Source organism: Astatotilapia calliptera, chromosome 6 (assembly GCF_900246225.1).
Source record: "Astatotilapia calliptera chromosome 6, fAstCal1.2, whole genome shotgun sequence".
In the NCBI taxonomy this organism is placed as follows: domain Eukaryota; kingdom Metazoa; phylum Chordata; class Actinopteri; order Cichliformes; family Cichlidae; genus Astatotilapia; species Astatotilapia calliptera.
This window is the reverse complement of record NC_039307.1, coordinates 12,062,954-12,076,199: the sequence shown is the minus strand read 5'-3', so window position 1 is coordinate 12,076,199 and position 13,246 is coordinate 12,062,954. Positions and strand designations below refer to the sequence as shown.

General features: G+C 38.9%; 1 protein-coding gene across 2 annotated transcripts; it reads right to left on the bottom strand.

The window, feature by feature from the left end:
- Positions 1 to 3,882: 3,882 nt before the first annotated feature.
- On the bottom strand, positions 3,883 to 12,865 carry pdcd4b (programmed cell death 4b). Of its 2 annotated transcripts, none has more exons than XM_026170337.1 (12): positions 12,761 to 12,865; positions 12,202 to 12,307; positions 11,623 to 11,940; positions 9,692 to 9,786; positions 9,437 to 9,550; positions 9,049 to 9,270; positions 7,825 to 7,922; positions 6,077 to 6,191; positions 5,197 to 5,304; positions 4,888 to 5,013; positions 4,666 to 4,805; positions 3,883 to 4,571 (listed from the first exon to the last, which is right to left on the bottom strand). In XM_026170337.1, the coding sequence occupies exons 2-12, from the start codon at positions 12,242 to 12,244 to the stop codon at positions 4,511 to 4,513; spliced, it is 1,440 nt and encodes a 479-aa protein (XP_026026122.1). In that variant the 5' UTR covers positions 12,245 to 12,307; positions 12,761 to 12,865; the 3' UTR covers positions 3,883 to 4,510. The 2 variants fall into 2 exon arrangements, with proteins under 2 accessions (XP_026026122.1, XP_026026123.1); XM_026170338.1 differs by having other exon boundaries at positions 4,903 to 5,013; positions 12,761 to 12,864.
- Positions 12,866 to 13,246: the final 381 nt, after the last annotated feature.

Sequence of the window (13,246 nt, the reverse complement as noted above, 5' to 3'; positions counted from 1 at the left end):
ATGTATTGAAAAGAAAATTAAAAAAAGAAAACGAACTCATACAAATCTCTGACTTTTATTAACTGTAAAACTGTGCAAATACATTCTACAACTAAAAAGAGATGAATGTCCTTAAAAAAGCAAGCGGATTTGTTTTCTAATTTATGTCATGTCTCTTCTTCTTTTTTTACACTTATGAAAGTTTTCTGAGTTTTCAGCTCCTGAAAACGCCCCCTCATAAGTGTAAAAAAACAAACAAACCTGCAACCACTTGGGGCTGTGTCCAAAAGTTATTCGCTCCCATGTTAAAATACACACAGCAAAATGTGTAGACTTGCAAAATAGATGCAAAATAAAATCCAATGAATAAATAAAATTGTTCAATGTACATTTAAAACAGTACTACAACAGGCAATTCTATAATTATAACCTATACACTGGGCCACCTTTACAAATACAAGACAGATTCAAGCATCAGCAATCTAATTTAAACCACATCATGAACCCATCTGCATAATAAACAATACAAGCATGGTACAATCACAGAGAAATATAGTCAGAGCTATAAAGGTGCAAAAATATCTGTAGTTATGGCTTAGTGCACAATATATGAGAGACTTTCTCTGCAGAAATGGGTTAATGAACTCACCAAACACTAGGATACTTGTGAATCCAGAATATATAAAGGCTGCAGTTTGTTTTGCAATCTTTGACTGAGCTCATGCTTTTAAACCTTGTTGCACAAGCTAAAAAATTGCCTCTTTTTTAGTCTAATTTAGACATATGGGGGTTAATCCAAACATTCCGAATTGCATAAGCCCATGCCCCACAAAACCATTTCTAGTGCAATTGCTGTAGATCCACTACGGAGCTACTGTTAACCAAATAATTAACATGAGTGTGATTGTTACTGCAATAACTTACTAGTGATGCGAGGGGGCAGAGGCCACACAGTTATGGATGGGACTGATAATGCCACCCTTTCATTCTATATGATAACTTCTGGCTTCAAAAACAATAACATGGCAGCAGACAAAATGCTTATGTTAGCTTTCATAATGGGGAGTACAAAAACCAGTGGTCATGTCCATGTTTTATATACAGTTTGTTATCTTTACACATTTAATTTACAGTGAATACAATTTACAGATGACAGTGGAAATACACTGCTCAAAAAAAAAATAAAATAAAATAAAGGGAACACAAAAATAAGACATCCCAGATCAGAATGAATGAAATATTCTTATTAAATACTTTTTTTTTTTTACAAAGTTGAATGTGCTAACACCTGTGGATGTCGGGCCCTAATTTACATTGTGTTGTTTAAGTGTTCCCTTTATTTTTTTGAGCAGTTTATAAAAGATCCAAAACCCATCGTTGTGTTGAGTTTTTGTGTTGTATATATCAAACAACTTGTCTAGCTCTAAAAATATTTTTAGTTTCATATAGATCCTAAGTGAGAGTAGATCATTCTAGAACATATTTTCACTTCATGTTTATTGTGGCAATAAAAAATAAGAAGAAAGAGATTATGCACAGACAAAATCATCTATATATTTGTTGCAACCATGACATCCGTACTTGAGAGTGGTTATACTACAAACTAATAACGCTGTCAAGTATTCATTCAAAATTGTATTTTAAGGTACTCATTTTTTATATCCCACTGAAACATATATAAAATACTTGAAATATATACAAAACTCTGAAGGTGAAATAATGCTTTTCATCTGCAGTAATTTCCCCTGACAGATCTAATATTTTTTGTTTAAAAATGTGAGTACTCGACACACCCCTTAGCTATTTTCAAGCCAACCAGAAGCCATCTCTCTGCATATACAGAAACATTACCAACCTATATCAGTGCAATAAGTGCACATAATTATTTTCCTTCTCTGGCTGGTCCCTTTATGGTTCACCATAGTGGATCATCTGCCTCCATCACATCCTACGCCTAGCATCCTCTTCTGTCACACCAACTATGTCCTCCTTCACTACATCAACAAATCTTCTGGTCTTCTTTTCTTTACTCCTGCCTGGCAGCAGTCTTGTCTCTATAACTTTGTCTCCAATATGCTTAAACTCATCTACCTCTGCTCCTTACAGCTACACTGTCACACATGTGTCTCTCTCATCCATACACATGTTCTGTCCAAAAATAAAAGTACAAAAAGACGCTCAATGACCCTGTAAAGCCTGCTTCATAGCGTCAAACATTATTCAAGTTATTGAGTTTTGCTATTCTGCTAGCTGCCTATAGGTGCCAGTAAAACACTGTTCAAATTAAATAGACAACAGAAGAAAATCACGTGATTCTTGCGGACGCGTTGGCTTGACAACTGTAATCTTTACCTGGTGCTGAAGGTGAGAAAAAGATTTCCATTTTACACATGCCCGAGTGGGTGAATAGTATTGATTTGTTTATACTGTTGTGCATTGGTGAGACATTGTGTCTTTGGATTAGAGAGCGTTCGCTAAAAGCAAAGCTATCGTTAGTGTAGCTAGCTAGCTAGCTAGCACTGTGTACTGACCTGTGGCTAACCTTCTGACCAGTTTATTATAAACTATGTAATACCCACTATAAAACTTAACAGGCTCCTTGAATTTTGCATTCCCTCTCGAGCGGAGAGCATTTAATGATGCAAAAACTATTCGGAATTTATGAATATGTGTCAAAAAGTCGTGAAATGTCCAAATATGCTTACCTTTCAGCGAGCACTCAGAGGACACCATGCCAGAGATCAAATCAATATTCAGAGAAGTTCTGCCTAAACAAGGTTTGTACCAAAGCTATGTGGACAGCAGTAGTTACAAAAGGTTGTTTGTGTCTCTCAAGACAACACGTGAAGTGAACTGAAATTTCACAATAGCTTGGAGATTTAATCAAGATATGCTCTGTGGTCTCTCCTGAAAGTCTTTTCTGGCTTAAAAATATAATTCGGGTCAACATTTGGGACAATATTGCTTTTCTTTAGTTAAAGGTGTACGGGTTGTTAGTAAGAACAAGCTGTTCAGTGGCTCACAATCAGATGTGTAAGATGCCAGATTGGTAACTAGTTGACCAGATATCAAAAATATTGTTGAATTCTTCCGGAGTGGTTGAAAAGATATAAGTTTATAGATGTAGCATCGTATATTTGAAACTCCTTTAAATAGAACAGTAGCTCTGTTTGCAGTACTATAAAGGTTAAAGTGTAAAGAGAACATTTCTCACAGCTAATGTGCTGCAGACTTTTATGAGAAATAGCAGACATGCTAGGTTTTTACATAATATTTTCATTTATGCTTAAATTAAAATTTAATCATTTGTGGATTGTTTGAATGCACCTCACAGGACAGCTCTCCATGGAAGATGTCCCTACTATGGTTTTGTGTAAGCCAAAGCTGCTCCCACTCAAATCAGTCACCCTTGAGAAACTGGAGAAAATGCAAATGGAGGCTCAAGAGGCTGTTAAACAACAGGAACTGGCAATGAAGGAGCAACTACAGTAGATACCCAGTGAAGGATTGGAAAAAAACAAATGCCTAAACTGGCAAAAGTCCTTCAGATGGATCAAGCAAACACACTGATTCCAAGCACTGGAATGTATTTGTATGGACTTGGAGGGAATCTGGCGTTACAGAGTTAAAAAAAAAAAAAGTGTTTAATCCCTCTTTGTCCCTTTTGAAAGTCTTGCTGTTCTGTGGTTATTGTTGAATGATCTATAGCATGGAATTAGCAAAGATTATATCTGTTACTTGCCAGTAGGGGTAGTGAGCTACTTAGGTACTACTTTAAAGTGTTATATTATCATTATTATTATTATTATTATTATTATTATTATTTTATATTTCAGATAACTGCTTATTTAAGTTGCAGTATGCAGTTAGTACTGTGTGTTAAACAGACAAAAACAGATGAAATGATTTCATAGTGATTTAATCAACAATCAAGGAACGTCAGGGTGTCTCTCACACTCCTTATTCCCCAAATATAAAAATAAACACTCTTAACACACCACTTTGTGAAGTTACCTGATTGGTATTCGTTTTTGCACAGAACTCGTGCCACGGATGTGTGATTAAAGACTGAAAACCTAGCACAGCATAGAAACAGTAGCTAGTTTGGAAGCCAGTATTGCATTGAACCAACAAACTCCCTTTTATTTTATTTTTAATACATTTTTATAAAGCTCTTGACACAAACCAGTCATGTCAATACAAACACTGCTTTCTAGAAAACACAAAAGGAGTGGCAGTGAAAACAAGAAAATACTGTACAAAACAATGTGGAATGACTGACACGGAGAGGTGTGGCACTTTAAGAGCTAGCTTATGTAAATGTTTATATTGAAACACCTTGGAGAGAGTGATCTACTTTAGTTTCAATCACAAGTGCATTTTTGTTTAAATTACCCTTACCTCAATTTTGGAAATGTACCTTCTTTTGACCATTAGAAAGGAGAAAAACCATTTTTCAGGTACTTTGAAAAATATGCAAGTAAAAAAGTAGCTTTATGTTTTTTGGGGTAATATGGCACACAAAGTCTTCTCAGTAGCTTTCAAGTTTGACAACACCACCGTCTCCCTCGCTGACATACCTCTTACGGCCCCTGAGAGAAGATGAGAGCAACAACATGATTAACAAAAACAGAAGCACATCTCTGGAGATGAGTGTCAGATGTGTGTGAAAACCAGCGTGCTTACCGACAGGGACAGAGATCCCTCAACTTTACATCAATGATTCCCATGCTGAAGCTCTTGTCAACAAACTGCTCCAAGATAAAGTATGCACGAGGGACATCAATGTTGATCTCAGCGATGTCCATGTAAACTCTTTGGTAGCCCTACAATAAAAAGACAACCATTTTACAGGCCTACAAAAAAAAAAAAAAAAAAAAAAAAAAAAGCAGTGCATCATTCACACACCAGGTGGCACCATACCCTTCTCATTTGGTCCACAGTAATCACGGAGGACACAGAGAGTGACTTGAGTAGCTGCAGAACCATTTTGAAAGTTTTCTCTCCATTAGACTCCAACACCATCACTATCGCCTGCGAGAAACATTCACAATCCTGTGTTTAATTTAACTGAAGACCACACAATGCAACATTAAGGGTGTAAAGCTAAAGAAATCCCCTCAAAACAGATAAAATGTTTCAGTAGTTTTATAACATTTTACATTTAGACTGCATTTAATGTGTCTGCTGCTACATCAAATGTAGCCATGAATTTACCTCATAGGCAAACTCGTGATGGAAATGGGGAACCTCAAGATCTCTGAGGCATCGCTCAGCCTCCTTGCTGTCACCAGATAGGATGTACTCCTTCAGAAGAAGGTTCATCTGGCATGACAGAATACAAATGAGAATTTTTGTTATGGCAATATCCATACAGTAACAAAGAGCTACACAAAGAAAAACAAAACGCAAGTCTGCTGCCATCTGCTTTCCAATTTCACTTGAAAGTGATGAAAACAGACATATTTTATGGTAAATGGCCTGTATTTGTATAGCGCTTTACTAGTCCCTAAGGACCCCAAAGCGCTTTACATATCCAGTCATCCACCCATTCACACACTGGTGATGGCAAGCTACATTGTAGCCACAGCCACCCTGGGGCGCACTGACAGAGGCGAGGCTGCCGGACACTGGCGCCACCGGGCCCTCTGACGACCACCAGTAGGCAACAGGTGAAGTGTCTTGCCCCAAGGACACAACGACCGAGACTGTCTGAGCCGGGGCTCGAACCGGCAACCTTCCGATTACAAGGCGAACTCCCAACTCTTGAGCCACGATTTTACACACAACTGCTCAAAAGTTGTGAAAAGTTTTTTTGGGATACTTTTACTTCACCAATTCCTCGCTTTCAGACCTCTTAACGTTTCTCCCACATATGACTGCTATTTTGAAAACAACAACGAGACCAGGCAGGACCGGTTCATCAACATGGCACGGTTTGCATTTTAGGAAGAAGTTCTACAACCCCCCCAAATACATGATGAAGACTGTACAGTGCTGCTTCAATTTTATTCGAGCTTTATAATAAGAACCAATTACAATTCAGAAAAACTGCTTTCATTTCAGAGTGTACTTGATTCTGCTTCATATAACCTACCTCTTTGATGAGCTGTATGACTGGTTGCTGGCCTCCACCTGTCCCCCATTGGCTATCTATGCGAAGCCCACCCATACTCATCTTCAGTAGCACAGCTGCTCGGTCCAGAGCCGCCCTGAGAAGAAAGCGATACACACAAGGTTTATAAAACTTTAACCTAAACTCTCTCTCCTTGTTTTGGAGAGTTGCTTGTAATGTTTAAAAGAGGTGGTGCCTGAGTAGAGCGTGCTGGAGGCAACACACATGATGCACACTTCCTCACTGGGAACTTTAAATCCTCTACCCTCAATCTACATTTCTCCAAATAGCAAGCTAGCAAGGAAAATTGGACATTTGCATTCTTAGATACAAATTAGACAGGCAACATGTAGTACAAACTCTTAACAAGAAGAAGGAAAAAAAAAAGAAAAAAAAAAAAAAGAAGAAGAGTCCTGCAACAGATGGTCTGGTCCTAACAGAGCCCTGATCACAAAAAACAAGAGTCAGTCTGGGATTACATAAAAACATGGGCACTGAGGCAGTCTTCATTCAACCAACCTGCCCCAAACACCTTGTACACTGTGAGAACTGGTGCAGTTTCAAAAGCAAATCATGATCCCAACATTTTATTTTTATTAGATATTGTTTTGTTGTCCTTTTTTATAAATGCACACTTCTATTCAGTTTCTAGATAAACAATATAAATGGCAATATTTTTGAAAGCATCCTCACATCACTGGCAAAAACGTTTTAAACAATACTGTTCGTGTTAACCTGCTGCTCTCCAATTAGAGGACAACAAGAACAGCTGATCACAAGGCTAAACTAAATCCTCTTTTCTCATGAATCACATTGACTTATTGCATTATTCCAACAGCTATAATTACCCTGATCTCTCAAAATGCAAATGGTGCAGACAAACATGTAACTAACCATTAAAGCAATATAATAAAAGCAACCTATTGTGGGTTTGAAATCAGTTTATTGCTAAAAGATCTGGCTATATATGAAGACATTTTTAATTTCTGTGAAAAAACACAAAACAAACTTATTCCTTTTTGACTCCATGAACTTTTTAAAAACAAAGTTAATGATTTGGACATCTTTGTGCCATTTAAAAAAACAATAATAAAAAACTAAATTTTCAACCGTCCATCCTAACTATTACCCCACATAGGCTACAGCTGGCAAATATTATGAGTTTCAAGAGATTTATACAAATTTATTTTCTGAGACAGAAAAAAAAAAAAAAAAACATTTTTGCTATCATTTTATTCGAGCTCCAGAGTAAAACCCAAAGAAAATTTTTGTAAAATATTTACTGCCTATTTATTTAGCAAACTTTGATCTAACCCAAAATCTGAAATACAGATTTTGTATAGTTTTTCGTATTGAATTACATATGGTATAGCTAAAATACAAACTTAACATGTACCCTGATCCTTTCAACAGAAATTATTACGCTCATTATTATTTATAGTTAGGTGCTCATATTTAACATGGTCAACGTTTAAAATAATGAGGTCAGTGTATGAACAAGTAATCCCTGTGAGCCAAAAGCTTCAGACTCGCCAGATTAATTGCTCTGTTTCTGACGGCAGAGAAATGTTCCTAATGTGGTAATACCAGGCCAACAGCTCCCCACCTACTGCCACAAACCTTCTGTTTGCTAAGGCTAGCAAATTAGAAGAGATTATTTAAAGGGAGAAGAATAAAACTCCTTGTTTCATCATGCTAAGCTATTGTGGTGGAGTCCAAGAATGACATACCTTGCATATTCACAGTCAACTTTTCCTTTGTAGCCTTCGATGTAGGTCTTTGATAATATTTGGTCACTTACAGCTCGTGCAATGAATTGACCCACCAACTAAAAGAGAGATACAAAGATGGGAAAAAAGCAAATAATTTTAAACACTCTTGCACCATGTTCCTGTTTCTTAGAGCTGCTAACCCACTAAATCAGGAGATATGATTGGCTGGTCATTTATTTTCGGCATAAATAAAGTCGGCTTTCCACAGCCTGCAACAATAAGATTATTCGTAGTTTACAAGCTTCAGTTTGGAGGCCCCACAAAAACACTGACTGGACAGATGACTGACTGTTGCTTCACTTGCACGTGTCTCTTTGTTTACAGTAGTGTGAGCACGTGTATGAGGAAAATGAAAGAGCTGCCTTTGCTCTTCTGGCCTCCACAAAGCCTGGGCTCACTGTTGCTCATTGTTCCTGTACAGACAAGAGGCAGCTACATCTCAGCTGACCCACTGCTGTGTCTAGACCGACAGGCAAATGAGGAGTAAGGGGGCGTGTGCGGGCTTGTGTGTGAAACTGAGAGAGCGAAAGCGCGAAGGGAAGGAAGTGGGGGCAGGGCGCTATCATAATGTCCCTTTAAACCCACTGAGAATTTGGAGAGTGGGACAGACATGACCAGCGAGACCCAATGAGATGGCGAGAGGAGGGGTGCGGGGGGAAGTACGCAGAATAACCCTTTTAGCGTCCTTTGCTGAGCTTGCTTTTTGCGAGCACAGTTAGACAATAGCCACAGATCTCATGTCTGTGCAGGCCGAAAGGGAAAGAGCTCTAAAAAACACACCGGCTCTCTCTCGCACACCAACACACAAGAAAAAAAAAAGAAAAGAAAAACCCCACAGCGTTGTTCCCCTGTGCTCAACCACAAGCTATGTTAACACTTCAAACAAAAAGCATACTTCTAGCTGACGAGTGTTAAAACTGTTATCTTCTTTAAAGGGACTGACTTGAAATAATTATTCTTCAGGAAGTCAGTTTGTTAAATGTCCTTTACCACTTGTTTTATCTCGATTATCTTGCTCCAATTATCGCTGAAAGCCAGAATTATAACTGAAGTTCTTTTGTTTAACTGCAAAGACCTAGTTTGGACTCATATCCTCAAAAAACAAGTAACTAGAAAACACACAAACAGAATAAGTTGCTATCTGGGGACTAAGTATACACACATTTGTCTCCAAACACTCACCTGAGCAGCCCCAGGTGTGTCTAGTACCAAATCAGGCAACTCTCTGAGGAGTTTGTCAAAAGACTTTTCCATGTCGCCGTGGGATAAAACAGGCCCACAAAGGTCAGCCAGCAGCCTGGAGGTGAGCTCTCGGTGGCTGGCTTTGGCCTCCAGGGCCAGTGCTACAGCCAGTGAGGGCACCACGCTCCGCATAGGCCCCAGGTTCAGCTCTGCAAGCAGCTCCTGGAAAAGGAAAAGGACACCAACTTGTCTTAGAATTCATGGTTGTGTTAATATCAGTTTTTTGTTTTTGTTTTTTTTTTTTTATTGTGTGTTGATCTCAGCTTCTGTAATAGAGTAGCTCACCTCAACTGCCAGTATGCATCTACATTAACTTGGTAACACTCACCGCTACTTCATTTGTGTCTCCATGTTCAAAATACTCTTGCACTATGGGGGTAACAGTCTTCTCGAAGTCCCTTTCATCCAACGGGGGGACCACCGTCTCATACACACAGTTTTCCTGACAAAGCAGAATCGCACTTCAGTCACACTTGTTTGTGGAACATGTATCCTTTTTTTTTTACATTTGTAGAAGAGCCTGTGTTAATAATAATAATAATAATAATAATAATAATCCAGGTGATGTCAGCACAACAATTACCTGATCTTCATCATAGTTGGGGTCTCTTTCATCTACTGCCTCTGGTTCATAAACTTCACCAGATCTGCCCCATACACCTTTTCCTCCAGCCCCACCTGGAGACAAAGGGCAGTGACAATATGAATTGTGATGCGTGACATTGTCAAAGTGCTTTCTTTTTCTCTTTTAAAAGCTTTAGTGCCCCACATGTAGTGGCAAATCTTATTGTTTCATTATCAAGTGTACAAACAGGTTTGACAACAGGACTGAATTTAGTCATAAGCTTAAAATGTGAAATGCATTTGGTGCTCTACTTTGAACTAAAACAGCTACTGATACTTCATTTACTGCATGTTTCCTGAATATCCTGACTTGCTTTGGTCATAGAGTACAAACTTCCTTTAAGAAATGGGCTTCTAGTCATAAAAAAAGGGAAAAATACTCTTGTTTTTTTCCATTAGCATTTAGTCTAAATTTAATCAATCTGTCTGCATAATTTGTACCAATCCAAAAATCACTTCACTCCAGTCAAGTTCCTGTATGTTACATGCATCACTGTGTTGGTATATGGGGGTCTACTCGCTAAATACTCCCTATGCAGATACATGCAGAGAACTGAAGCTGCTGCCAACATGCTTCCCAGGCTACATTTTCTGTGTAGACACAAGCAGCAAACATCTGCCAGTTCTGAGGTCAGCACTGGCAGATTGCAGACGGTTTAAGAAGCTGAATGCCAAAGCAGCTTGTGAGACATCCCTTAAAACCTCCATTAGTCTCCCACCCAGTATGTGGCATACGACATGTCACTATATTTAGCAGAGTCCACCTTGGTTGTGAAAACCGCCAAGCTTTAGCATTTAAACATTACACTTTTTCCAAACCTTAAATGCATAAAATTTTCATGCAGGAAAGCTACAAGCTCAAATTGCCAGGCTCTGATAGTGTGGCAGTTCTGTTACGCAATCGAGGAAAAAAAAGAAAGAGAAACAAAAGAGGGCAGGCTCTGCGCAGGGAGAAACTAGACATGCCCATGGGGAGAGTCAAGTGCCTGAACTGTACTGCAGTCTGCAGGGACACATACTGTAACCGAGAACTGTATGCTGACATCACTGAAGATCTGCAGCGAGAGGTGGCCGAAGGATTGGAAAATGCTGACACTTTGCTAAACTCTCATCTACTTATAGATCAACAATTATCTATACAACCTATACAAGAGGCAAAACGTTGGCAGGTCAGAGAAGCCATTATGCAACATTTCCAGCTGATTGAAAAAATTATATTTTCAATAGCATAATTATCTATAGCGTTAATGTTGCTTTACACCCAAATAGATAGACAACAAAAACACGGGAAATCAGATGCTCTATAAGCCTTGTGACTGTAACTTTAAACAGCACCTGTGCATCCAATAGTTATCTTAAAGATGGACTATTCATGTCACATCCTGTGCATTAATATCAACAACGAAAGCAGTTAGTGGTACATTATACACAAAATGGTACCAGGATTGTTTTTATTTTAACCTTCTCACAACAAAAAAAATAAATAAATTAGACCTCCTATTAACAAAACTAGTTACAACGAACGATTATGTTACAATGCTATTTTTGGGGAAGGGGGGCATTCACCATTCTGCAAAGAAGCCTGGAAATTTCCAGAAAGGCTTGGCTGAGCAGATGACAAGGGGAAAAAAAGGATACAAGTGAGTCGGAGCCATTTGTTTACTTGTTAATTGGTTTATGGCTTCCATAAAATAAAAACAACAACAACAACAACAACAACAACAAGAATGGATGACAGCACTACATGAATGTGTGGATGTAGCACCTTCCCTTTGAAGTCCGGGAATCTGAAATACAAATGGCTCTTTGATAAACATTCACATGCCTTTGATAACGACCGTGCTTTGGTTACAACTGTGCTACGTTCTTCATTTAATAATATGCTCTTACCTTTCTTTGGGAGGCCTCTGCCCTTCCCGAGCCGGGACTTTCTGTCTAACAGCTTGCTCTTGGGACTTGTGGGTGCCACTGAAGTTCCCCTAACCACATCTCCATTATCGCTGAGCGAGTCCCCCCTGCCAGAGTCCCTGGAGGAGTTCTTCCTCAGCCTCCGCTTGGCCTTGGCCTTCAGACGTGCCTCATGGATGCTGTTGCTAGAGGAGGCCACCCAGTTGCCATTGATCTCGTTGTTAATATTTTTATTAGCGATAATGAAACCTCCATTGTCTTCCTCCCCAGATACAAAAGAGTCACTCAGGTCTCCAATCTCTGTTGGTTTACAAGAGAAAATTGTGGTGAGTTAGTGTTTGGTTTGATTTGATTGACAATATGCATGCATGCAGTTAATTTCTATCTGCACTTAAACACAGACTACAGCTGAGGGGGAGTAAAAAAAAGTAACCGAATCTGTACACAGTGCAAGATAACATACTTTCACCCACTTCCGCATGAAAAAAAAACCCCACTGCCCCACATCCTATCCAGCTGATGAAGCACAATACTTAAATGGCTCTAAATGCTCACACTTACCCACGGGGTTTGCGTTCAGCCAGGCCTCGCAGTCAGCTGCCATGATTTACAGTAGAAAAGAAGCTTTTGCGACAGAACGGCGCAAAAACAGAATTTCAAGCGATACCTGCAATAACGAACAAGAAACTGTCACCTTATGTGTGGACGTGCGTCGATAACAAGCCCAGACAAGATTCAGTAACACCACGCCTCCCCCCTCCCCCTGTTCATTCAAAGTCGCACTGTTGATAAACAATGCCTAACGCTACATTAGCTTAAATATTCACTGCTAGGAGATGTAACTGCTTTAAAAATCTATCTCCGTGCGCGTATCAACGAATAAAACGCCCACACCGTCCAATATCCGCACTTTTGTAGGCGTTTTATGCGTCGCTAACGGTTATCTAGCTCTTCTTCTCGAAGCCCGAACGTCAATTAAACATAATGTCAAATTGCAAAGTCGCGAGCTCGTTCTCCATCTTGAAATACATCTATAAAATCCTAATATCTTTATCTACGCTGTCATATAAATCACAGCATTGGAAAAAAAAAAAAAAAAAACAACAGAAAAATCTCCGACCGTCTGCTGTGTCCAAGCTCCAAACTGTGACACGAACACTGTTGTTTTTGTTTTACTGACAGGTAACGCTGGCACTTAGGCCAATGTTTTTCCTTTGCTCATTGGCTGGGGGAAAGGTTTTTTAAAGAAAGAGCCAATCAGCATGCAACACGGATTTCCTTCTCGCAATTTCTGTGAGGCCCGTGTGCTTTATTAAGTGCTGCCCTCTGTCGGCGATGTCGCGGAGCTGCACTTTCTATACATAGAAGTCATTTATTGGCAAAAATGCATGTACTGGCAGCTGCAACATGCAGGTTTCCAAAAATAATAATAATAAAGCTATGGTCTTATTGACGTTACATTATCGATAGCCTAGGATAAGACATTATTAAAATATAAACTATTTGTGTGGTACTTTATACATTTATATTTGTATTTTTTTTTAAATAAAGATTAAAGTATATGTCTAAATTTATATAAATGTCTTTTATTTTCACCAAAATCGTC